Raw genomic sequence first — 26,808 nt, forward strand, 5'->3', positions numbered from 1 at the left:
TGGGACAGGGATGGGACAGGGATGGGACAGGGACAGGGACAGGGATGGGACAGGGACAGGGACAGGGATGGGACAGGGATGGGACAGGGACAGGGATGGGACAGGGACAGGGATGGGACAGGGACAGGGACAGGGACAGGGATGGGACAGGGACAGGGATGGGACAGGGATGGGACAGGGATGGGACAGGGACAGGGATGGGACAGGGACAGGGATGGGACAGGGATGGGACAGGGATGGGACAGGGACAGGGACAGGGACAGGGATGGGACAGGGACAGGGGTGGGACAGGGACAGGGACGGGACAGGGATGGGACAGGGACAGGGACAGGGATGGGGACAGGGATGGGACAGGGACAGGAACAGGGACAGGGGTGGGACAGGGACAGGGATGGGACAGGGACAGGGACAGGGACAGGGATGGGACAGGGACAGGGGTGGGACAGGGATGGGACAGGGATGGGACAGGGATGGGACAGGGACAGGGGTGGGACAGGGACAGGGACAGGGATGGGACAGGGACAGGGATGGGACAGGGACAGGGATGGGACAGGGACAGGGGAGGGACAGGGACAGGGGCAGGGATGGGACAGGGACAGGGACAGGGATGGGACAGGGACAGGGGTGGGACAGGGATGGGACAGGGACAGGGACAGGGATGGGACAGGGACAGGGGTGGGACAGGGACAGGGACAGGGATGGGACAGGGACAGGGACAGGGATGGGACAGGGACGGGGTGGGACAGGGACAGGGACAGGGATGGGGATGGGACAGGGACAGGGATGGGACAGGGACAGGGACGGGACAGGGATGGGACAGGGACAGGGATGGGACAGGGACAGGGATGGGACAGGGATGGGACAGGGACAGGGACGGGACAGGGATGGGACAGGGACAGGGATGGGACAGGGACAGGGATGGGACAGGGATGGGACAGGGACAGGGACCGGGACAGGGATGGGACAGGGATGGGACAGGGACAGGGACAGGGACAGGGACAGGGACAGGGACAGGGACCGGGATAGGGATGGGACAGGGACAGGGACAGGGGTGGGACAGGGGTGGGACAGGGGTGGGACAGGGACAGGGACAGGGACAGGGACAGGGATGGGACAGGGACAGGACTGGGGACAGGGACAGGGACAGGGATGGGGACAGGGATGGGACAGGGACAGGGACAGGGACAGGGATGGGGACAGGGATGGGACAGGGACAGGGACAGGGACAGGGACAGGGACAGGGACAGGGACAGGGACAGGGATGGGACAGGGGTGCGACAGGGATGGGATGGGGACAGGGATGGGATGGGAATAGGGATGGGGATGGGGATGGGGACAGGGACAGGGATGGGACAGGGATGGGACTAGGATGGAACAGGGACAGGGACAGGGATGGGGACAGGGACACCACAGGGTTGGGGGCTGGGATGGGGACAGGACTGGGACAGGGATGTGGGTGTCCCAGATATGGGACAGGGACAAGGATGGGGACAGGAGAGGGGTGGGGACAGGGGTAGGAGACAGTTGGGGACAGGGGTAGGGACAAGGACAGGGACAGGAAAGGGACAGGGGGGGGTGTCCCCTGTGGTGCCACTGTCCCTGGTGTCCCCACCCCCTCTGTCCCTTGCATCCCCCACCCGTGGGTCCCCGTGCCCCCCATCCCCTGTGTCCCCTGTCCCCCCTGTCCCCTGTGTCCCCCCCCGTGTCCCCCCGGGTGGGTGACCTGCCCCCCCCAGGGGACGGGGACACCGAGGTGACACCCGGGGGGGGGGGGGGGGACACGAGGGTGACACCGAGGAGGGGACAGGTGAGACACGGGGGGACACAGGAGGTGGCACAGGGGGGTGACAAAGGGGGGGTGACAACCCCCGGTGGTCTCCGCCAGCGACATCGGGGAGGGGGGGTGGGTGGGTATGGGGGGGGTGCGGGGGGGTGTTCCCACCCAGTGGGCGTGGCCTCCATCGCCGGCCCCGCCCCCAGCAGGCCCCGCCCCCGGCCCGCAGCGCCTCCGGCAGCGCCGCAGCGCCGGGACCGATGGGCCGGGACCGGTACCGGGGGGGGCCCAGCGGGGCCGGGGGGGCTCGGGGGGCTCCGGGGGGGGGGGTCCGAGCTCGGGGGGGGCTCGGGGGGAGCGGGGGAGGGGCGGGGGAGGGGGCAGCGCGCGGGGCTGCGGGAGGGGGGAGGGGGGAGGATGCGGGGGGAGGGGGGAAAGGGGGGATTTGGGGGGGGGCGGGCGCGTGCGGGGGGAGGGGGAAAGAGCGAGGGGGGCACCTGTGCAGGTGTGAGGCCGAGTGGGGAAGGGGGGGGGGGCGGGCCGGGGGTGGCCAGCGGTGACCAGGTGTGGTGGGGACAGCTGCGAGCAGGTGTGACAGGGATGTGCGCGTGTCAGGGACGGGGGGGGGGGGGGGGCAGCGGTGGTGGGGACAGGTGTGAGCAGGCGTGGCCAGGTGTGTCAGGGATGTCCAGGTGCCAGGGGTGGCCAGGCGCGTCCAGGTGTGTCAGGGATGTCCAGGTGCAAGGGCCAGGTGTGACCGGGTGGGAGAGGGGTGATCACGTGTGGTGGGGACAGCTGTGACCAGGCGTGACCAGGTGTGACCAGGTGGTGCGCTGGGGTTGTCCAGGTGTCAGGGACAGGTGTGGCCAGGTGTGACCAGGTGTGGTGGGGACAGGGGTGGCCAGGTGTGTCAGGGATTTCCAGGTGTCACAGGTGTGGTGGGGACAGGGGTGGCCAGGTGTGTCAGGGATTTCCAGGTGTCACAGGTGTGGTGGGGACAGGGGTGGCCAGGTGTGTCGGGGTTGTCCACGTGCCATGTCCAGGTGTCAGCCAGGTGTGACCAGGTGGGACAGGGGTGACTGGCTGAGTCCAGGTGTGTCGGGGATGTCCAGGTGTCACAGACAGGGGTGGCCAGGTGTAGTGGGGACAGGTGTGACCAGCTGTGTCCAGGTGTTTTGGGGTTGTCCAGGTGTCACAGACAGGTGTGTCAGGGACCGGTGTGCCCAGGTCTGTCAGGGACAGGTGTGTCCAGCTGTTCATGGGGCACTCACATGTGCAGGTGTCAGGGACAGGTGTGTCCAGCTGTGCCCAGGTGTGTCCAGGTGTGCCAGGGACAGGTGTGAGCAGGAACTGGGAGTTCTTGGAGGCTCTGGGAGTTACTGGGGTGAACTGGGAGTTACTGGGGACAAGGGGAGTTACTGGGGTGGACTGGATGAACTGGGAGTTACTGGGCAAACTGGGAGTTACTGGGACTTACTGGGGCACTGGGGGTTCCTGGGGTTCACTGGGTGAACTGGGAGTTACTGGGAGCACTGGGAGAGCTGTGAGCTACTGGGGACACCGGGACTTGCTGGGGTCCACTGGGCAAACTGGGAGTTACTGGGGGTTACTGGGAGCCCACGTGTGCCCAGCTGTGCCGCGCTGGGGGCGGGGCTTTCCCCGCTATGGGCGGGGTTTACAGCACGGGGGCGTTGTTTTTTTCCCGCGTGGTGGGCGTGGTTGTGCCCATATATGGGCGGGCATGTCCCGCCCCCGCCCAGAGGCCCCGCCCCCCGTTTGGCGCAGTCCGCGCGCCCCGCCGCAGGGCCGGGGGCGGGGCCTCTATGCTGGCCACGCCCTTTAAAGGCGCTGATTGGCTGAAAACGTGGGATGGACAGAAGAGGGCGGGGCTTGGGCGGAGCGAGACGGGACTGTGGGGGGGACTGGGATTTACTGGGAGAACTGGGGGGGACTGGGAGTTACTGGTGGTCACTGGTGTCCCCGGGGGGTGGGGCCGGTGCCCGCTGTCCCCTCAGGTGTCCCCGCTGTCCCCAGGTGTGGCCCGGGCAGGGGGGGCGGCCGGGCCCCCCCCGGCGAGACCCCCCCCAGGCCCCGCCAGCGCTGACAGGTGAGGGGCGGTGGCCCGGGTCCTGTCGCCAGGGATGTCCCCTGTCCCCCTCCATGTCCCCATCGCTGTCCCCCCTTTTGTCCCTCCTGCTGTCCCCGCGCTGTGCTCGGTGTCCCCCGGCTCTGATGTGTCCCCAAGCCTTCAGCCGTGTCCCCAGCCCTGTCCCCAAACGCTGAGCGCTGTCCCCAGCGCTGCTCTCGTGTCCCCAGACCCATCCCCAGGCCCCCAGGGGTGGCCTCAGCGCTGTCCCCATGTCCCCAGTTGTGCCCCCATCTTTGTCCCCCTGTCGCCAGCCCTGTCCCCTGTTCCCAGGCCTGTCCCCATCCCTCTTCCTGTGTCCCCAGTCGTGCCCCCAGCGCTGTCCCCTGTCCCCACCTCTGTCCCCGTGGCCCCAGGGGTGTCCCTTGTCCCCACGGCTGTCCCCATTGCTGTCCCCTGTCCCCACGGCTGTCCCCTGTCCCCATTGCTGTCCCCTGTCCCCACGGCTGTCCCCTGTCCCCACGGCTGTCCCCTGTCCCCAGAGGTGTCCCCTGTCCCCAGCGGTGTCCCCTGTCCCCACGGCTGTCCCCTGTCCCCATGGCTGTCCCCTGTCCCCACGGCTGTCCCCTGTCCCCACGGCTGTCCCCTGTCCCCAGCGGTGTCCCCTGTCCCCATTGCTGTCCCCTGTTCCCAGCGGTGTCCCCTGTCCCCATTGCTGTCCCCTGTCCCCACGGCTGTCCCCTGTCCCCACGGCTGTCCCCTGTCCCCAGCGGTGTCCCCTGTCCCCACGGCTGTCCCCTGTCCCCAGCGGTGTCCCCTGTCCCCAGCGGTGTCCCCTGTCCCCACGGCTGTCCCCTGTCCCCATTGCTGTCCCCTGTCCCCATTGCTGTCCCCTGTCCCCACGGCTGTCCCCTGTCCCCATTGCTGTCCCCTGTCCCCACGGCTGTCCCCTGTCCCCATTGCTGTCCCCTGTCCCCACGGCTGTCCCCTGTCCCCACGGCTGTTCCCTGTCCCCACGGCTGTCCCCTGTCCCCACGGCTGTCCCCTGTCCCCACGGCTGTTCCCTGTCCCCACGGCTGTCCCCTGTCCCCAGGCCGCCATGGGGGACGCCGGGGGGGGTTTCGGGCTGGCGCTGCCGGAGCTGCGGGCGCTGATGGAGCTCCGGGGCTCCGAGGCGCTCCTGAGGCTGCAGCGGGACCTGGGGGGGGTCCCGGGGCTCTGCCGCCGCCTGCGCACCTCCCCCACCGACGGTAACGCCCCCAGACCCACCGGGACCCCCCCAAAACCCACCGGGACCCCGCAGAACCCACCGGGACCCCGCAGAACCCGCCCCGACACCCCCAGATCCCCTCATTCCCCTGGAAACCCTTGTGACCCCCCCCATCAGCACTCCCAAAACTCCCCAAAACCATCTGGGTCCCCCCCCAGAATCACCAGGACCTCCCCAAACCCTCCCCCCGGGCCCCCAAAACCACCCAGGACCACCCCCAGACCCATCCCAACACCCCCAACCCAGAGTGGCTGTGGGTGACCCAGGAGTCCCCATGGTGGCCGTGGGGTGACAGGGGTGTCCCCAGGGCTGTCTGAGGGTCCCCAGGGTGGCCGTGGGGGTGACACCCATGTCCCCAGGGCTGTCTGAGGGTCCCCAGGGGTGTCACCCAAGGCTGTCCGAGGGTCCCCGGGGTGGCCGTGGGGGTGACACCCATGTCCCCAGGGCTGTCTGAAGGTTCCCAGGGTGGCCGTGGGGGTGACAGGAGTGTCCCCAGGGCTGTCCGAGGGTCCCCATGGTGGCCGTGGGGGTGACAGGAGTGTCCCCAGGGCTGTTGAGGGTCCCCAGGGTGGCCGTGGGGGTGACACCCATGTCCCCAGGGCTGTCCGAGGGTCCCCATGGTGGCCGTGGGGGTGACAGGAGTGTCCCCAGGGCTGTTGAGGGTCCCCAGGGTGGCCGTGAGGGTGACACCCGTGTCCCCAGGGCTCTCCGAGGGTTCCCAGGGTGGCCGTGGGGGTGACAGGAGTGTCCCCAGGGCTGTCTGAGGGTCCCCAGGGTGGCCGTGGGGGTGACACCCATGTCCCCAAGGCTGTCCGAGGGTCCCCAGGGTGGCCGTGGGGGTGACACCCATGTCCCCAGGGCTGGTGGGGGTCCCCAGGGTGGCCGTGGGGGTGACACCTGTGTCCCCAGGGCTGTCTGAGGGTCCCCAGGGGTGTCCCCAGGGCTGTTGAGGGTCCCCAGGGTGGCCGTGGGGGTGACAGGAGTGTCCCCAGGGCTGTCTGAGGGTCCCCAGGGTGGCCGTGGGGGTGACACCTGTGTCCCCAGGGCTGTCTGAGGGTCCCCAGGGTGGCTGTGGGGGTGACAGGAGTGTCCCCAGGGCTGTCTGAGGGTCTCCAGGGGTGTCCCCAGGGCTCTCCGAGGGTCCCCAGGGTGGCCGTGGGGGTGACAGGAGTGTCCCCAGGGCTGTCTGAGGGTCCCCAGGGTGGCCGTGGGGGTGACACCTGTGTCCCCAGGGCTGTCTGAGGGTCCCCAGGGGTGTCACCCAAGGCTGTCCGAGGGTCCCCAGGGTGGCCGTGGGGGTGACACCCGTGTCCCCAGGGCTCTCCGAGGGTCCCCCGGAGCTGGAGCGCCGCCGGCGGACGTTCGGCCGGAACTGGATCCCCCCGCGGCGCCCCAAGAGCTTCATGGCGCTGGTGTGGGAGGCCCTGCAGGACGTCACCCTCGTCATCCTCGAGGTGGCCGCGCTCGTGTCCCTCGGGCTGTCCTTCTACGCCCCCCCCGGCGCCGCCGATGAAGGTGACACCTCTGTCCCCACAGCCCTGGCACCGTGTCCCCATCCTGCTGCCATCCCCAGCCCTGTGTCCCATCTGCTGTCCCCATGTCCCCAGCTCTGTGTCCCCACCCCATGTCCCCATGCCACTGCCATCCTCGTGTGCCATCCTCATCCCTGTGTCCTCATGTCCCCATGTCCCCCTTCTCCATCCCCGTGTCCCCATGTCCCCAAATCCCTATCGCACGCCCCCTACACCCCCGGCCATGTCCCTGTGTGTGACACTGGTGTCCCACGTGTGTCACCTGTATGTCCCTGTGTCCTCACATGTGTCACCCATGTCCCCACATGTGACACCCATATCCCCACATGTCCCCACGTGTGACGCCTCTATCCCCATGTCCCCACATGTGTCGCCCATGTCCCCATGTGTGACGCCCATGTCCCCACGTGTGACACCTCTGTCCCCATGTCCCCACATGTGTCGCCCATGTCCTCACGTGTGACACCTCTGTCCTCATGTCCCCACGTGTGACACCTCTGTCCCCATGTCCCCACATGTGTCGCCCATGTCCCCACGTGTGACACCTCTGTCCCCATGTCCTCACACGTGTTGCCCATGTCCCCACATGTGTTGCCCATGTCCCCACATGTGTCGCCCATGTCCCCACGTGTGTCACCCATGTCCTCACGTGTGTCGCCCATGTCCCCACATGTGTCGCCCATGTCCCCACGTGTGTCGCCCATGTCCCCACGTGTGACACCTCTGTCCCCGGTGTCCCCAGCGTGCGGGCAGGCGTCGGGGGGCGCGGAGGACGAGGGCGAGGCGGAGGCCGGCTGGATCGAGGGCGCGGCCATCCTGCTCTCGGTGGCCTGCGTGGTGCTGGTGACGGCGTCCAACGACTGGAGCAAGGAGCGCCAGTTCCGGGGGCTGCAGAGCCGCCTGGAGCGCGAGCAGCGCGTGGCCGTCCTGCGCGGGGGACACCTGGCGCAGGTGCCCGTGGCCGACCTGGTGGTTGGGGACGTCGTGCAGGTCAAGTACGGTGAGTGACAAAGCGCGGGGACACGGTGGGGGACAGAGAGCGTGGGGAGTTGTGGGAGTGGTGGTGTCCCATGTCCCCATCTCAGTGGCATCTCCTGCCTCCATCCCATGTCTATCCCCTGTCCCCATCCCTGTGTCACCATCCCTGTGTCCCCATCCCGATGCCACCACCGTGTCCCCATCGCCACGTCCTCTTGTGTCCCTGCACCCATGGGCACACAAGGGCACACCAGGGGACACCAGGACACCTCAGAACACACCACAAAGTTCTGGTGACACTGTGGTGACACAGCCCCGATGCCTGGTCTGGGGACACCCCAGGACACCCCCAAGCTCCCTGGTGACACTCTGGTGGCCCTGTCCCCTCCCAGGTGACCTCCTGCCGGCCGATGGGGTCCTGATCCAGGGCAACGACCTCAAGATCGACGAGAGCGCCCTGACCGGGGAGAGCGACCACGTCCGCAAGTCCTTGGACAAGGACCCGCTGCTGCTCTCGGGTGAGGGACGTTCGGGGACACGGGGGACACCGAGGGGACCGCGCCGTGACCTGCGGTGTCCCCGCCAGGCACCCACGTCATGGAGGGCTCGGGCAGGATGGTGGTGACGGCCGTGGGGGTGAACTCGCAGAGCGGCATCATCTTCACCCTGCTGGGCGCCGCGGGGGACGACGAGGACGACGGCAAGGACAGGAAAGGTGACACCACACCCGGGCGTGGCCGCTGGCTCCGTGGGAGCTGGAACTGGGTGGCACTGGGGGTGTCCCCAAGGGGGCTGGCACTGGGTGGCACTGTCCCCAAGGAATCTGGGACTGGGTGGCACCGTGGATGGCTGGTGGCCTCATGGGAGCTGGCACTGGTGGCACCGTGGGTGGCTGGTGACCCTGTGGGATCTGTCACCTTCTGTCCCCGAATCCCTCCCATGTCCCTGAGGCCTCCAGGCCCTTCTGTCCCCCTTCTTGTCCCCAGTGGTGCCACCACTACCACTCCCCGCCCCCAACCCCACTGCTGCCACCACCGCTACCGCTCCCTGTCCCCACCCCGGGGGCTCTCCCTGTCCCCCCCAGGTCACATTTTGGGGTGTCCCCACCCCACTTTGTCCCACAGGGAAGCCCCAGGATGGCGCCGTGGACACCCCACAACCCAAAGGTGCTTTGGGGTCGGGTGGGGACAACCCCAAACCCCCCTCCCTTGTGTCCCCCCTTGTCCCCCTGCCACGTCGCCGGTGTCCCCAGGCAAGCGGCAGGACGGGGCGGCGGCCATGGAGATGCAGCCGCTGAAGAGCGCCGAGGGAGGGGACACCGCGGACGGGCCGGGGACGCGTCCCCGAGGTGGCCCCAAGAAGGAGAAGTCCGTGCTCCAGGCCAAGCTGACCCAGCTGGCCGTGCAGATCGGGAAGGCAGGTGGGGGCTGGGGTCCCCAAATGAGGGGACAGCATGTTTGGGGACGTGTCCTGAGGGGTGGGGACACTGCGGGCAGTTTGGGGACACATCCCCGAGGTGGCTCCAAGGACAAATCAGCGCCCCAGGTCAAACTGACCGTGCAGATCGGGGTCCCCAAATGGGGTGGCAGGGGGTTGGGGACACTGGGGACGTGTTCTGAGGGGTGGCTGTCCCCGAGGTGTCCCCAAGGAGGACAGATTGGTCCTGCAGGGCAAAGTGACCCAAGTGACCGTGCAGATTGGGGTGTTGGGGTCCCCAGTGAGGGGACAAAGGATTGGGGACATGTCCTGAGGGTGGGGACATCGGGCACAGGGTGGGGGCACATCCCCGAGAAGGACAAATCAGTGCTCCAAGCCAAACTGACCCAAGTGACCACGCAGATCAGAGAGTTTGGTGTCCCCAAGCAGGGTGACGGGGACACGGCCACCTCGGGGCCGTGTCCTGAGGGTGTCCCCGCGCAGGCCTGGCCATGTCGGCCATCACCGTCATCATCCTCGTGCTCTACTTCGTCATCGAGACCTTCGTGGTGCAGGGCCGGCCGTGGGTGGCCGAGTGCGCCCCGGTCTACGTCCAGTACTGGGTCAAGTTCTTCATCATCGGCGTCACCGTGCTGGTGGTGGCCGTCCCCGAGGGGCTCCCGCTGGCCGTCACCATCTCGCTGGCCTACTCCGTCAAGGTTGGGGGGGACGTCTGTCCATCCGTGTCCGTCTGTCCATCCGTGTCCCTTTGGCCATCCCTGTCCGTTTGTCCATCCATGTCCGTTTGTCCATCCGTGCCCGTTTGTCATTTCCCACCCCCCCCACCCCGCCATTTTCCTCATCTCTCTCTCTCATTTTTTCCCAAATTCCCTCATTTTTTTTTTTTCCCCAGAAAATGATGAAGGACCACAACCCCCTCCCATTTTTCCCCATTTCCCCCACCATTTTCCCCCCTTTTTTCCCTATTTCCCCCCATTTTTCTCAAATTCCCTCCTTTTTCCCCCAGAAAATGATGAAGGACCACAACCTGCTCCCATTTTTCCCCATTTCTCCCCTATTTTTCCTGTTTCCCCTCAACTTCCCCCCTATTTTCCCAATTTTCCATATTTTCCCCCATTTTTTCCCCAAATTCCCTCCTTTTCCCCCCAGAAAATTATGGACAACAACCTGCTCCAATTTCTCCCTCTATTTTCCCCCATTTCTCCCCCATTTCTCCCCTATTTTTCCCATTTTCTCCCCATTTCCCCCCATTTTTTTCCCATTTTTCCCCCAAATTCCCACTTTTCCCCCCAGAAAATGATTAAGGACAACAACCTGCTCCCATTTCCCTTTCAATTCCCATTTCCCCCTCAATTTCCTCATTTGCCCCCCACTTCCCCCCTATTTTTCCCATTTTCTCCCCATTTCCCCCCATTTTTTCCCAATTTTTCCCCATTTTCTCCCGTTTTTCCCCCAAATTCCCTCCTTTCCCTCCCCCCAGAAAATGATGAAGGACAGCAACCTACTCCTATTTCCCCCTCTATTTTCCCCATTTCCCCCCCATTTTCCCCCCATTTCCCCCCTGTTTTTCCCATTTTCTCCCCGTTTCCCCCCATTTTTCCCCATTTTTCCCCATTTTTCTTCCATTTTCCCCCCAAATTCCCTCCTTTCCCTCCCCCCAGAAAATGATGAAGGACAGCAACCTACTCCTATTTCCCCCTCTATTTTCCCCATTTCCCCCCATTTCCCCCCCATTTCCCCCCCATTTCCCCCCTGTTTTTCCCATTTTCTCCCCGTTTCCCCCCATTTTTTTTCCTAATTTTTCCCCATTTTTCCCCGTTTTTCCCCCAAATTCCCACTTTTCCCCCCCCCCCCCCCCCAGAAAATGATGAAGGACAACAACCTGGTGCGGCACCTGGACGCCTGCGAGACCATGGGCAACGCCACGGCCATCTGCTCGGACAAGACGGGCACGCTGACCACCAACCGCATGACGGTGGTCCAGGCCTTCGTGGGGGGGTCCCACTTCAGCCACCCCCCGGCCCCGGCCGCCCTGGCCCCCCCCACGCTGGACCTGCTGGCCCAGGCCATCGCCATCAACAGCGCCTACACCAGCAAGATACTGGTGAGGGACACTGGGAGCACTGGGAGGGGGCTGGGGGTGGGGTTGGGGGGGTTTGAGGGGATTTTGGGGGGTTTTGGGGGGGTTTTAGGGGAGTTTTTTTTGGGGGGGGTCACCTGTCCAAGCCATTGCCATCAGCAGCACCTACACCAGTAAGATACTGGTGAGGGACACTGGGAGCACTGGGAAGGGGCTGGGGGGGGGGGTTTGAGGGGAGTTTTGGGGGAAAATTGAGGGGTTTTGGAGGGATTTGGGGGGGTTTTGGGGGATTTGGGGGGGATTTAGGGGTTTTGGGGAGGATTTTGAGGGGGTTTTGGGGGATTTGAGGGGTTTTGGGGGGATTGTGGGGGGATTTTGAGGGGGATTTGGGGGATTTGAGGGGGTTTTGGGGGGTTTTAGGGGAGTTTTTTTTGGGGGGGTCACCTGTCCAAGCCATTGCCATCAGCAGCACCTACACCAGTAAGATACTGGTGAAGGACACTGGGAGCACTGGGAGGGGGCTGGGGTGGGGTTTAGGGGGGTTTAGGGGAGTTTTGGGGGAATTGGAGGGGTTTTGGGGGATTTGGGGGGATTTCAGGGGGTTTTGGGGGAGTTTTAGGGGAGTTTTTTGGGGGGGTCACATGCCCAAGCCGTTGCCATCAACAGCGCCTACACCAGCAAGATACTGGTGAGGGACACTGGGAGCACTGGGAAGGGGCTGGGGGGCGGTTTGAGGGGAGTTTTGGGGAGAAATTGAGGGGTTTTGGAGGGATTTGGGGGGGGGGGGTGGGTGTATTTGGGGGGATTTTGAGGGGGTTTTGAGGGGGTTTTGGGGGAATTTGAGGGGTTTTGGGGGGTTTGGGGGGATTTGGGGGGATTTTGGGGGGATTTTGAGGGGGTTTGGGGGATTTGGGGGGATTTGGGGGGATTTTGAGGGAGTTTTGGGGGAATTTGAGGGGTTTTGGGGGATTTTGAGGGAGTTTTGGGGGGATTTAGGGGGATTTTGGGGGGTTTGAAGGGGTTTTGGGGGAATTTGGGGGGATTTGGGGGGATTTTGAGGGGGTTTGGAGGGATTTGGGGGGATTTTGGGGGGTTTGGGGGGATTTGGGGGGATTTGGGGGGATTTTGAGGGGGTTTTGGGGGATTCGGGGGATTTGAGGGGGTTTTGGGGGGGTTTTAGGGGAGTTTTTTTGGGGGGGGTCACCTGTCCAAGCCATCACCATCAACAGCGCCTACACCAGCAAGATACTGGTGAGGGACACTGGGAGCACTGGGAGGGGGCTGGGGGGGGGTTTTGGGGGGGTTTTGAGGGAATTTGGGGGGGTTTTGGGGGTGTGTGACACTAACGGGGGTCTCTGTGCCCCTTTGTGTGCCCCCTGTCCCCATACCTGCCCCCCTGTCCCCAAAATTGCCCCCTTTACCTGCCCCCCTCCCCTTTACCTGTCCCCACCCCCTTTACCTGCCCCCTTTACCTGTCCCCACCCCCTTTACCTGCCCCCTTTACCTGTCCCCACCCCCTTTACCTGCCCCCTTTACCTGCCCCCTTTACCTGCCCCCACCCCCTTTACCTGCCCCCTTTACCTGCCCCCACCCCCTTTACCTGTCCCCCTCACCTTTTCCCCCCCCCGCAGCCCCCCGAAGCCCCCGGGGCTCTCCCTCGCCACGTGGGCAACAAGACCGAGTGTGCCCTGCTGGGGCTGGCGCTGGCCCTGGGCCGCGACCCCGAGGCCGAGCGGGCGCAGGTGCCCGAGGAGCACCTGGTCAAGGTGTTCACCTTCAACTCGGAGCGCAAATCCATGAGCACCGTGACCCGCCGGCCCGGGGGCGGCTACCGCCTGCTCTGCAAGGGCGCCTCCGAGATGGTGCTGCGCAGGTGAGGGGGGGCATGCACCTGGGCACACCTGGGCACACACCTGGGCACACCTGGGGGCACTTGGGCACACCTGGTCACACCTAAGGGTACCTGGGCACACCTGGGCGCACACCTGGGCACACCTAAGGGCACCTGGGCACACCTGAGCACACACCTGGGCACACCTGGGGGCACTTGGGCACACCTGGTCACACCTAAGGGTACCTGGGCACACCTGAGTGCGCACCTGTGCGCACCTGAGCACATCTAGGGGCACCTGGGCACACCTGAGCACACACCTGGGCACACCTGGGGGCACTTGGGCACACCTGGTCACACCTAAGGGTACCTGGGCACACCTGAGTGCACACCTGGGCACACCTGGGCACATCTAGGGGCACCTGGGCACACCTGAGCACACACCTGGGCACACCTGGGGGCAATTCGGCACACCTGGTCACACCTAAGGGTACCTGGGCACACCTGGGTGCACACCTGGACACACCTGGGGGCACCTGGGCACACCTGAGCACACACCTGAGGATACCTGGGCACATCTAGGGGCACCTGGGCACACCTGAGCACACACCTGAGGATACCTGGGCACACACCTGGGCAGGCAGGGCCATGAGTGCTGGTCCGAGGGGGGACCAGCTCCATCCTAGACCCAGAGGGAGCCCCTGACCCACCTGGGACCCCTCTTACCTCTCTCCCCTGACCCCCCTGACCCACCTGGGACACCCAAATCCCCTCCCCTGACCCACCTGTCCCCCCCTGCCAGGTGCACCTTGATGATGGACGCGGGGGGGTCCCAAGACCCCCTCCCCTGAGCCCTGAGCCCCCTCCCCTGAACCACCTGGGACCCCCTTGAGCCCCCTCCCCTGACCCACCTGTCCCGCCCCCGCCCAGGTGCACCTCGATGCTGGACGCGGGGGGGGGTCCCAAAACCCCTCCCCGAACACCCCGACCCCTGAGCCCCCTCCCCTGACTCACCTGGGACCCCCCTGAGCCCCCTCCCCTGAATCCCCCGACCCCCGAGCCCCCTCCCCTGACCCACCTGTCCCCCCCTGCCAGGTGCACCTTGATGCTGGACGCGGGGGGGTCCCAAAACCCCCTCCCCTGAGCCCTGAGCCCCCTCCCCTGACTCACCTGGGACCCCCTCGAGCCCCCTCCCCTGACCCACCTGTCCCGCCCAGGTGCACCTCGATGCTGGACGCGGGGGGGTCCCAAAACCCCCTCCCCTGAGCCCTGAGCCCCCTCCCCTGACTCACCTGGGACCCCCTTGAGCCCCCTCCCCTGACTCACCTGGGACCCCCCTGAGCCCCCTCCCCTGAGCCCCCCGACCCCCGAGCCCCCTCCCCTGACTCACCTGGGACCCCCCTGAGCCCCCTCCCCTGACCCACCTGTCCCCCCCCCCGCCCAGGTGCACCTCGATGCTGGACGCGGGGGGGGCCCCGCGGGCGCTGGGGGGGCCGGAGCGGGAGGAGCTGGTGCGGCGCGTGGTGGAGCCGATGGCGGCGGGGGGGCTGCGGACCCTCGCCCTCGCCTTCCGCGATTTCCCCGCCCGGCCCGAGCCCCCCTGGGACGACGAGGCCGCCGTGGTCGGGGAGCTCACCTGCATCGCCATCGTGGGCATCGAGGACCCCGTGCGGCCCGAGGCAAGGGGGGACACGGGGACTTGGGGGGGACATGGGGGGGACATGGGGATATGGGGGGCGTGGGGACATGGGGACATGGGGGGGCGTGGGGGGGACATGGGGACATGGGGGGAACATGGGGGGTGTGGGGACATGGGGGGGACATGGGGGGACATGGGGACATGGGGGGGACATGGGGGGCGTGGGGACTTGGGGGACATGGGGGGTGTGGGGACATGGGGGGGCGTGGGGACATGGGGACATGGGGGGGACATGGGGACACGGGGACTTGGGGGGACATGGGGGGCGTGGGGACTTGGGGGACATGGGGGGTGTGGGGACATGGGGGGCGTGGGGGAGACAGGGGGGCGTGGGGACATGGGGGGCATGGGGACGTTGGGGGGACATGGGGACATGGGGGGCGTGGGGACACGGGGACTTGGGGGTACATAGGGACATGGGGGGATATGGGGGACTTGGGGACATGGGCGGGCGTGGGGACACGGGGACATGGGGACATGGGGAGAAATGGGGGGGACATGGGGCGTGGGGGGGACATGGGGGGCGTGGGGACATGGGGGGCGTGGGGACTTGGGGACATGGGCGGGTGTGGGGACACGGGGACATGGGGACATGGGGACATGGGGACATGGGGACATGGGGAGAAATGGGAGGGACATGGGGGGGCGTGGGGACATGGGGACTTGGGGGGACATGGGGGGCATGAGGACATGGGGGACATGGGGACATTGGGACAAAGGGGACATGGGGGGGACACACGGGGACATCGGAGACGGGCGGGGGGGACACACGGGGGACAGCGGGGACAGGACGGTGGCACTGCGGGGACCGGACGGGGACAGGACGGGGACAGGTGCGTGTGGCAGGTACCCGAGGCCATCCGGAAGTGCCAGCGCGCGGGGATCACGGTGCGGATGGTGACCGGCGACAACCTGGACACGGCGCGCGCCATCGCCGCCAAGTGCGGCATCCTCCCCGCGGGCGGCGGCGGCGACTGGCTCTGCCTGGAGGGCAAGGACTTCAACCGGCGCATCCGCAACGACCGCGGCGAGGTGGCACTGGGGACACTGGGAGGGACTGGGAGCAGGAATGGGGGCACTGGGGACACTGGGGGCACTGGGAGCAGGAATGGGGACACTGGGGGCACTGGGGGCACTGGGAGCAGGAATGGGGACACTGGGGGCACTGGGAGGGACTGGGGGCACTGGGGGCACTGGGAGCAGGAATGGGGGCACTGGGTGGGACTGGGGGCACTGGGGGCACTGGGAGGGACTGGGAGCAGGAATGGGGACACTGGGGGCACTGGGAGGGACTGGGAGGGACTGGGAGCAGGAATGGGGACACTGGGAGGGACTGGGAGGGGGACTGGAAGGGACTGGGATGGGGACTGGGAGCACTGGGAGCAGAAATGGGGACACTGGGGGCACTGGGAGGGACTGGGAGCACTGGGAGGGACTGGGAGGCACTGGGAGCACTGGGAGGGGGACTGGGGTCACTGGGAGCAGGAATAGGGACACTGGGGGCACTGGGAGGGACTGGGAGAGACTGGGAGCAGGAATGGGGACACTGGGAGTGACAGGGACAGGGACTGGGGGCACTGGGAGGGACTGGGAGGGGACTGGGAGCACTGGGAGCAGGAATGGGGACATTGGGAGTGACTGGGACAGGCACTGGGGCCACTGGGAGGGGAACTGGGATTACTGGGGGGGATCTCTGGGGGGATCTCTGGGGGGTCTCTGGGGGGTCTCTGGGGGGGTCTCTGGGGGATCTCTGGGGGGTCTCTGGGGGGGTCTCTGGGGGGGTCTCTGGGGGGGTCTCTGGGGGGTCTCTGGGGGGGTCTCTGGGGGGATCTCTGGGGGGTCTCTGGGGGGGTCTCTGGGGGGGTCTCTGGGGGGGTCTCTGGGGGGATCTCTGGGGGATCTCTGGGGGGGTCTCTGGGGGGGTCTCTGGGGGGGTCTCTGGGGGTCTCACCCCCCCCAGGTAGAGCAGGAGCACCTGGCCAAGGTGTGTGGGGATGTTCTGGGGTGGTTCAGGTGACCCTGGGGGGGGGGGGGTCAGGTGACCCTGAAGGCTCCTTGGGGGTCTCAGGGGTCCCTGGGGGTCCCAGGGGGTCTCGGGGTGTCCCCAGGGGGGTCCCTGGGGGTCTCACCCCCCCCAAACCCCCCCCCAGGTGGAGCAGGAGCGCCTGGACAAGGTGTGGCCCAAGCTGAGGGTCCTGGCGCGGTCGTCGCCCACCGACAAACACACCCTGGTGAAAGGTGGGAATTTGGGGAGGGGTCCCGGGGGGGGGTTGGGGGTCTCGGGTGGGGGGGTGGGGTCTCACCTGTCCCCCCCACACCTGTCCCCAGGGATCATCGACAGCACCATCGGGGACCAGCGCCAGGTGGTGGCTGTCACCGGCGATGGCACCAATGACGGCCCCGCCCTCAAAAAGGCCGACGTGGGGTTCGCCATGGTAACGCCCCCTCCCCAAATAGCGGGACCCCTCCCCAAAATGGGACCCTCGAGAACCCTCCTGGATTGGGACCCCCCAGAACCCCTCCCCAAAATGGGATTCTGGAGACCCCTCCCCAAATATTGGGACCCCCTCCCCAAAATGGGATTCTGAAGACCCCATCCCCAAATATTGGGACCCCCTCCCCAAAATGGGATTCTGAAGACCCCTCCCCAAATATTGGGACCCCTCCCCAAAATGGGATTCTGGAGACCCCTCCCCAAAATGAGACCCCTCCCCAAAATGGGACCCACAGGACCCCTCTCCCAAACGGGAGAACCCTCCTGAATTGGGACCCCCAGAACCCCTCCCCAAGTTGGGACCCCTGAGACCCCTCCCCAGTTTGGGATTCCCAGGACCCCTCCCCAAATTGGGATCCGGAGATCCCCTCCCTAAAATGGGACCCCAAGACTCCCCCCCCAAATTGGGACCCCTCCCCAAATTGGGACCCCTCTCCCAAAATGGGGATTCCTCTCCCCATCCCTGGGCTCACCTTGGGTCACCTGCTGTGGTCACCTGTGGTCACCTGTGGCCACCTGGGTGTCACCTTGGGGGTCACCTGTGGCCACCTGGGGGTCACCTGTGGTCACCTGTGGTCACCTGGGGTCACCTGTGGGGGTCACCTGGGGGTCACCTGTCCGTGTCCCCAAGGGCATCGCGGGCATGGATGTGGCCAAAGAGGCCTTGGACATCCCCTCACCCACCTGGGGTCACCTGGAGGTCACCTGGGTCACCTGTGGCCACCTTGGGGTCACCTTGGCGGTCACCTGTGGCCACCTGGGGTCACTTGTGGTCACCTTGGGGGTCGCCTTGGGGGTCACCTGTGGTCACCTGGGGATCACCTGTGGCCACCTGGGGGTCACCTGTCCATGTCCCCAAGGGCATTGTGGGCATGGATGTGGCCAAAGAAGCCTTGGACATCCCCTCACCCACCTGGGGTCACCTGGAGGTCACCTGTGGTCACCTGGGGATCACCCATGGTCATCTGGGGATCACTCGTGGTCACCTGTGGCCACCTTGGGGTCACCTGGATGTCACCTGTGGCCACCTGGGGGTCACCTGTCCGTGTCCCCAAGGGCATGGTGGGCACGGACGTGGCCGAGGAGGCCTCGGACATTGTCCTGTCCCCTCGCCCACCTGGGGTCACCTTGGGGTCACCTTGGGGATCTACCACGGGGTTCCTCACCCCTGTGGCCACCTGGGGGTCACCTGGGCGGTCACCTGTCCGTGTCCCCAAGGGCATCGCGGGCACGGACGTGGCCAAGGAGGCCTCGGACATCATCCTGACCGACGACAACTTCTCGAGCATCGTCAAGGCCGTCATGTGGGGCCGCAACGTCTACGACAGCATCGCCAAGTTCCTGCAGTTCCAGCTCACCGTCAACGTGGTGGCCGTCATCGTGGCCTTCACCGGCGCCTGCATCACCCAGGTGAGCTCACCTGGCCGGCTGGCACGTGGGGAGGACTTACCTGGCCGGGTGGGGCGTGGGGACTGCGGGCATTCCCCTGGGTAGGATGGTGGCCGCCATCGCGGCCGTCGCTGGTACCTGCATCACCCAGGTGAGGGGTCACCTGGGCCAGGTGGGGTCACCTGGGCCTGAATCACAGAGTCCGCCTGTGCCCAGCTGTCCCATCTGTGTCCCCACCTGTCCCATTCCTCTGAGCCACCTGAGCTCACCTGAGCTCACCTGTACCCACCTATGCCCACCTGTGCCCACCTGAGCCCACCTGTGCCCACCTGAGCTCACCTGTGCCCACCTGAGCTCACCTGAGCTCACCTGAGCTCACCTGTGCCCACCTGTGCCCACCTGTGCCCACCTGAGCCCACCTGTGCCCACCTGAGCTCACCTGTGCCCACCTGAGCTCACCTGAGCCCACCTGTGCCCACCTGAGCTCACCTGAGCCCACCTGAGCTCACCTGTGCCCACCTGAGCTCACCTGAACTCACCTGAGCCCACCTGAGCTCACCTGAGCCCACCTGTGCCCACCTGAACTCACCTGAGCCCACCTGTACCCACCTGAGCTCACCTGAACTCACCTGAGCCCACCTGTGCCCACCTGAGCTCACCTGAGCCCACCTGAGCTCACCTGTGCCCACCTGAGCTCACCTGAACTCACCTGAGCCCACCTGAGCTCACCTGAGCCCACCTGAGCCCACCTGTGCCCACCTGAGCCCACCTGAACTCACCTGAGCCCACCTGTGCCCACCTGAGCTCACCTGAGCCCACCTGAGCTCACCTGTGCCCACCTGTGCCCACCTGAGCCCACCTGTGCCCACCTGAGCTCACCTGAGCTCACCTGTGCCCACCTGAGCTCACCTGAGCCCACCTGAGCTCACCTGTGCCCACCTGAGCCCACCTGAGCCCACCTGTGCCCACCTGAGCCCACCTGAACTCACCTGAGCCCACCTGTGCCCACCTGAGCTCACCTGAGCCCACCTGAGCTCACCTGTGCCCACCTGTGCCCACCTGAGCCCACCTGTGCCCACCTGAGCCCACCTAAGCTCACCTGTGCCCACCTGAGCCCACCTGAGCTGACCTGAGCCCACCTGAACTCACCTGAACTCACCTGAGCCCACCTAAGCTCACCTGTGCCCACCTGTGCCCACCTGAGCCCACCTGAACTCACCTGAACTCACCTGAGCCCACCTGAGCCCACCTGAGCTCACCTGAGCCCACCTGTGCCCACCTGAGCCCACCTGAGCCCACCTGAGCCCACCTGAGCCCACCTGTGCCCCCAGGACTCGCCGCTGAAGGCGGTGCAGATGCTCTGGGTGAACCTGATCATGGACACCTTGGCCTCGCTGGCGCTGGCCACGGAGCCGCCCACGGAGGCGCTGCTGCTGCGCCGGCCCTACGGCCGCGACCACCCGCTGGTGTCCGGCACCATGCTGCGCAACATCCTGGGCCACGCCGCCTACCAGCTGCTGGTCATCTTCACCCTGCTCTTCGCCGGTCAGTGACACGCACACGGGACATCACGGGAGGGGTCCCACAGGTGATGGGGACCCGTGGGAACCTGTGGGAACCCATGGGGACACGGTGGGACCTGGTGGGACACCATGGGACATGGTGGGACACATCCCCTACCGGCTGCTGGTCATCTTCACCCTGCTCTTCGCCGGTCAGTGACACGCACACGGGACATCACGGGAGGGGTCCCACAGGTGATGGGGACCTGTGGGAACCCATGGGGACATGGTGGGACCTGGTGGGACACAATGGGACATGGTGGGACATGATGGGACACATCCCCTACCAACTGCTGGTCATCTTCATCCTGCTCTTTGCTGGTCAGTGACACGCACAGGGGACATCATGGGAGGGGTCCCACAGGTGATGGGGATCCATGGGGACATGGTGGGACATGGTGGGACACATCCCCTCCCAGTCGCTGGTCATCTTCATCCTGCTCTTCACCAGTCAGTGACGCTGGGGACGTCATGGGAGGGGTCCCACAGGTGATGGGGACCTGTGGGGACATGGTGGGACACAGTGGGACATGGTGGGATATGGTGGGACATGGTGGGACATGGTGGGACCTGGTGGGACACCATGGGACATGGTGGGACACATCCCCTACCGGCTGCTGGTCATCTTCACCCTGCTCTTCGCCGGTCAGTGACGCTGGGGACATCATGGGAGGGGTCCCACAGGTGATGGGGACCTGTGGGAACCCATGGGGACATGGTGGGACCTGGTGGGACACAATGGGACATGGTGGGACATGGTGGGACACAATGGGACATGGTGGGACATGATGGGACACATCCCCTACCAACTGCTGGTCATCTTCATCCTGCTCTTCGCCGGTCAGTGACACGCACAGGGGACATCATGGGAGGGGTCCCACAGGTGATGGGGACCCGTGGGGACATGGTGGGACACCATGGGACACAATGGGACATGGTGGGACATGATGGGACATGGTGGAACATGGTGGGACACAATGGGACACGGTGGGATGTGGTGGGACGTGGTGGGACATGGTGGGACACATCCCCTACCAGCTGCTGGTCATCTTCACCCTGCTGTGTTGGCCGGTCAGGGACACGGACAGGGGACAGGGGACACGTGAGGGTTTTCCACACCCACGGCTGTGTGCTCATGTCCCCACGAGTGTCCCCATGTCCCCACGAGTGTCCCCATGTCCCTGTCCCCAGGGGGAGGTGCTGTTTGACATCGACAGCGGCCGCGCCGCCCTTGAAGCAGTGCTGTCCCCATGGGTGTCCCCACAAGTGTCCCCAGGTCCCCATGTCCCTGTCCATGTCCCCACGAGTGTCCCCATGTCCCTGTCCATGTCTCGAGTGTCCCCATGTCCCCACGAGTGTCCCCATGTCCCTGTCCTATGTCCTCATGAGTGTCCCCATGTCCCCACGAGTGTCCCCATGTCCCTGTCCATGTCCCCACGAGTGTCCCCCTGGGTGTCCCCACGAGTGTCCCCATGTCCCTGTCCATGTCCCCACGAGTGTCCCCATGGGTGTCCCCATGTCCCTGTCCATGTCCCCACGAGTGTCCCCGTGGGTGTCCCCATGTCCCTGTCCATGTCCCCACGAGTGTCCCCGTGGGTGTCCCCATGTCCCTGTCCATGTCCCCACGAGTGTCCCCGTGGGTGTCCCCATGTCCCTGTCCATGTCCCCACGAGTGTCCCCGTGGGTGTCCCCATGTCCCTGTCCATGTCCCCACGAGTGTCCCCGTGGGTGTCCCCATGTCCCTGTCCATGTCCCCACGAGTGTCCCCGTGGGTGTCCCCCCAGGGGAGGTGCTGTTCGACATCGACAGCGGCCGCGCGGCCCCGCTGCACGCGCCGCCCTCGGAGCACTTCACCATCATCTTCAACACCTTCGTGCTGATGCAGCTCTTCAACGAGCTCAACGCGCGCAAGCTGCACGGCGAGAGGAACGTCTTCGAGGGCGTCTGCGCCAACCCCATCTTCTGCGCCATCGTCCTGGGCACCTTCGCCGTGCAGGTGGGACACGGGGACACACGGGGACACAGAGGGGACACACAGGGACACGGGGGGACATGTGGGGGACACACATGGGGACACACATGGGGACACACATGGGGACACACAGGAATGTCTTCGAGGGCGTCTGCGCCAACCCCATCTTCTGCGCCATCGTCCTGGGCACCTTCGCCGTGCAGGTGGGACACGGGGACACACGGGGACACACACGGGGACACACATGGGACACGTGGGGACACACAGGGGACACACACGGGGACACACATGGGGACACGTGGGGACATGTGGCGGACATGGGGACATGGGGACACACAGGAACGTGTGTGGCATCTGCGCCAACCCCATCGTCCTGGGCACCATGTCCAGGTGGGACACGGGGACATTGTGGGCACCTGAGGGGACACAGAGGTGGCCAGGGGGTGGCCAGGACCCCCGTGTCCCCCCTGTGTCCCCCCGTGTCCCCCCCGTGTCCCCCCAGGTGCTGATGGTGCAGTTCGGGGGGAGCCCTTCAGCTGCTCCCCCATAGGGACGCAGTGGGGACATTTTAGGGACATTGTGGGGACAGGGGGGTGGCCGGGGGGGGGGGTTGTGACCCCCGTGTCCCCCCCCCCGTGTCCCCCCCCGTGTCCCCCCAGGTGCTGATCGTGCAGTTCGGGGGGAAGCCGTTCAGCTGCTCCCCCCTCAGCGCCGAGCAGTGGCTCTGGTGCCTCTTCGTGGGCGTGGGCGAGCTCGTCTGGGGACAGGTACGGAGACCACGCCCACCCGGGGAGCCCCACCCACTCACCGGGAGACCACGCCCACCCGGGGAGCCCCGCCCACCTGGCAGGTCCCCAGACCCACGGGAGGGACCCCTGATCCAAGGGACACCCAGGGTCCCACTCAGGGACCCCCTGTCCCCATTGTCCCCAGGGTGTCCCCAGGGTGTTCCCAGGGTGTCCCCAGTATCCCCGCTGTCCCCACTGTCCCCAGGGTGTCCCCATTGTCCCCACTGTCCCCGCTGTCCCCACTGTCCCCAAGGTGTCCCCAGGGTGTCCCCACTGTCCCCCTGTCCCCAGGGTGTCCCCAGGGTGTCCCCACTGTCCCCGCTGTCCCCGGGGTGTCCCCGGGGTATCCCCGCTGTCCCCAAGGTGTCCCCGCTGTCCCCAAGGTGTCCCCACTGTCCCCACTGTCCCTGGGGTGTCCCCATTGTCCCCAAGTTGTCCCCACTGTCCCCACTGTCCCTGGGGTGTCCCCATTGTCCCCAAGGTGTCCCCCTGTCCCCGCTGTCCCCAAGGTGTCCCTGCTGTCCCGCTGTCCCCAAGGTGTCCCCATTGTCCCCAAGGTGTCCCCAGGGTGTCCCCAAGGTGTCCCCAGGGTGTCCCCAAGGTGTCCCCAAGGTGTCCCCATTGTCCCCAAGGTGTCCCCAAGGTGTCCCCAAGGTGTCCCCAGGGTGTCCCCAAGGTGTCCCCAAGGTGTCCCCACTGTCCCCACTGTCCCCAGGGTGTCCCCATTGTCCCCAAGGTGTCCCCAAGGTGTCCCCATGGTCCCCAAGGTGTCCCCAGGGTGTCCCCCCTGTCCCGCTGTCCCCAGGTTGTCCCCAGGGTGTCCCCAAGGTGTCCCCACTGTCCCCAAGGTGTCCCCAAGGTGTCCCCAAGGTGTCCCCAGGGTGTCCCCAAGGTGTCCCCAAGGTGTCCCGCTGTCCCCGCTGTCCCCACTGTCCCCGCTGTCCCCAAGGTGTCCCCAGTGTCCCCAAGGTGTCCCCAAGGTGTCCCCAAGGTGTCCCCACTGTCCCCAAGGTGTCCCCAAGGTGTCCCGCTGTCCCCAGGTGCTGGTGTGTGTCCCGGGGGGGCCGCAGTGTCCCGGCCCCTCGGGCGGGCAGTGGCCGGAGGGCTCCGAGCCCGGTGACCACGACGAGCTGGACGCGGCCGAGCTGGGCCGGGGCAGGGTCCTGTGGGTCAGGGGCTTGAGCCGCATCCAGACCCAGGTGAGACCCCCCCCAAAATAACCCCACCCCCCAAAACCCCCTCCTTTTATCCCGAAATCGGGGGGGAAATCCCAAAAATTGGGAAAAAAAATCATAAAATCTGGGGGGAAATCCCAAAAATTGGGAAAAAAAAATTCCGAAAATCTGGGGGGGAATCCCAAAATTTGGGGAAAAAAAATCCTAAAATCTGCTGGGAAATCCCAAAAATTGGGGAAAAAAATCATAAAATCTGGGGGGGAATCCCAAAATATGGGAAAAAAATCATAAAATCTGGGGGGAAATCCCAAAATTGGGAAAAAAAATCCTAAAATCTGGGGGGAAATCCCAAAATTTTGGGAAAAATCGTAAAATCTGGGGGGAAATCCCAAAATTTTGGGAAAAAAATCCTAAAATCTGGGGGGAAATCCCAAAATTTTGGGAAAAAATCCTAAAATCTGGGGGGGAAATCCCAAAATTTGGGAAAAATCGTAAAATCTGCTGGGAAATTCCAAAAATTGGGAAAAAAAATCCTAAAATCTGCTGGGAAATCCCAAAAATTGGGAAAAAAAATCCTAAAATCTGGGGGGGAATCCCAAAATTTGGGGAATAATTACTAAAATATTGAGGGAAATCCCAACATTTGGGGAAAAAATCCTAAAATCTGCTGGGAAATCCCAAAAATTGGGGAAAAATCGTAAAATCTGGGGGGAAATCCCAAACATTGGGAAAAAAAATCCTAAAATCTGGGGGAAATCCCAAAATTTGGGGGGAAAAAAATCCTAAAATCTGGGGGGGAATCCCAAAATTTTGGGAAAAAATCCTAAAATCTGCTGGGAAATCCCAAAATTTGGGAAAAATATTCCTAAAATCTGGGGGGAAATCCCAAAATCTGGAAAAAAAATCCGAAAATCTGGGGAAAAAATCCCAAAATTTGGGAGTTCCCAGGGGGAAAATGGGAATTTTGGGGTCTTTTAGGGGAGGATTTGGGGGGGTTTTGGGGAGGGTCTCCTGCCCCCCACCCTAAATTCCCTTTTTATCCCAAAATTTGGGGAAAAAAAATCCCCAAATTTGAGGAAAAACCCCGAAATTTGGGCATTTCTGGGGTAAAAGGAGGGAAATGGGGCTTTGGGGGTCTTTTTTTGGGGGGGGGGTTCTGGGTTTTTTTTGGGGGGGGTTCTGGGGGTCTTTGGGGCTGCCTTTTGTTTGGGGAGGGGTCTCTTAATGGGGGGGTTAATTAGGGTTAATTAGGGGGTCTCTTGATGAGGGTGGGGGTTGAAAACATCGGGGTTTTTTTTTTGGGGGGGGTCTCCTTTATGGGGGTGGGGGGGTCCCTTTATATTTTGGGGTGTTCCTCCCCCCCCTCAATCCCCCCACCCAAATAAGATTTGAAAACACTGGGGGGGTTATTTTGGGTGGGGGGATTTTTTTTTGGGTGGGGGGGTTATTTTGGGTGGGGGGATTTTTTTTTGGGTGGGGGGGTTATTTTGGGTGGGGGGATTTTTTTTTGGGTGGGGGGGTTATTTTGGGTGGGGGAATTTTCTTGGGGGGGTTTGGGGGGGATTTTTTTTTTTGGGTGGGGGAGATTTTTGGGGGAGTTTTTTTTTTGGGTGGGGGGGATTTTTGGGGGAGTTTTTTTTTTGGGTGGGGGGGATTTTGGGGGAGTTTTTTTTTTGGGTGGGGGGATTTTGGGGGGGATTTTTTTTGGGGGGGATTTTGGGGGGGATTTTTTTTGGGTGGGGGGATTTTTTTTGGGGTGGGTTTTTTTGGTTTTTTTTGTTTTTTTGCGGGGGTATTTTTTTTGGGTGGGGGTATTTTTTTTGGGTGGGGGGATTTTCTTGGGGGGGGTTGGGGTGGATTTTTTTTGGGTGGGGTGGATTTTTTTTGGGTGGGGGTATTTTTTTTGGGGTGGGGGATTTTTTTTTGGGTGGGGGGATTTTCTTGGGGGGTTTGGGATGGATTTTTTTTTGGGTGGGGGGGATTTTTTTCGGGTGGGGGATTTTTTTTTGGGTGGGGGGGTTTTTTTGGGGTGGTTTTTTTTTTGTTGTTTTTTTTTTTGGGTGGGGGGATTTTTTTTGGGTGGGGGGATTTTCTTGGGGGGGTTTGGGGTGGATTTTTTTTGGGTGGGGGATTTTTTTTTGGGGGGGATTTTTTTGGGGGAGTTTTTTTTGGGTGGGGGGATTTGGGGGGGGATTTTTTTGGGGGGGATTTTGGGGGGGGATTTTTTTTTGGGTGGAGGGATTTTTTTTTTGGGGGGGGCATATTTTTTGCGGGGGGGGGGTCACTCACTATTTTTGGCATGTCCCCCCCCCCCTCAATTCCTCTCCCCCCCCCCCCCCCAGATGCGGGTGGTCCGCGCCTTCCGCAGCAATTTGGGGGGGGGTCCTCCCCCCCTGCCCCGGCCGGACCCTCCCCTGGGCATCATCGGGTGGGGGGGCCCTTTCGGGGTGCCCCCCCACGCCGAGCTGATTTTTGGGGACACCAGGGACATCCCCCTGATCGACGACACCGACGCCGAGAGCGAGGCCCCCCCCCATCCGCGCCCCCCCCCCCAAATCGCAACAACAACCACAGGGCCCCCCCCGCCCCCCCCCCCGCATTCTGCCCCCCCCCCGGGCGCCTCCACAGCCTCGAGACCTCGCTTTGATCGGGGGGGGGGGCGCCCCAAAAATCCTCCCCAAATTGGGGACCCCCCCCTCAAACTGGGGGACCCCCCCTCAAATTGGGTCCCTTTAAAATTG

General features: G+C 64.4%; 1 protein-coding gene across 1 annotated transcript; it reads left to right on the top strand.

Moving 5' to 3' along the window:
* Positions 1 to 1,987: 1,987 nt before the first annotated feature.
* On the top strand, positions 1,988 to 26,808 carry ATP2B3 (ATPase plasma membrane Ca2+ transporting 3). Its single transcript, XM_053968173.1, is given in 23 exon segments — positions 1,988 to 2,048; positions 3,809 to 3,881; positions 4,954 to 5,110; positions 6,448 to 6,645; positions 7,405 to 7,662; positions 8,033 to 8,158; positions 8,227 to 8,355; positions 8,765 to 8,806; positions 8,893 to 9,060; positions 9,561 to 9,775; positions 10,939 to 11,181; positions 12,789 to 13,030; positions 14,433 to 14,667; positions 15,534 to 15,719; positions 16,838 to 16,925; positions 17,016 to 17,122; positions 18,400 to 18,591; positions 19,902 to 20,115; positions 21,917 to 22,128; positions 22,764 to 22,871; positions 23,933 to 24,091; positions 26,410 to 26,596; positions 26,599 to 26,808. Coding segments are annotated over 21 exon segments (3,576 nt in total). The 5' UTR covers positions 1,988 to 2,048; positions 3,809 to 3,881; positions 4,954 to 4,959; the 3' UTR covers positions 26,715 to 26,808.

This window comes from Vidua chalybeata, chromosome 32 (genome assembly GCF_026979565.1).
Source record: "Vidua chalybeata isolate OUT-0048 chromosome 32, bVidCha1 merged haplotype, whole genome shotgun sequence".
In the NCBI taxonomy this organism is placed as follows: domain Eukaryota; kingdom Metazoa; phylum Chordata; class Aves; order Passeriformes; family Viduidae; genus Vidua; species Vidua chalybeata.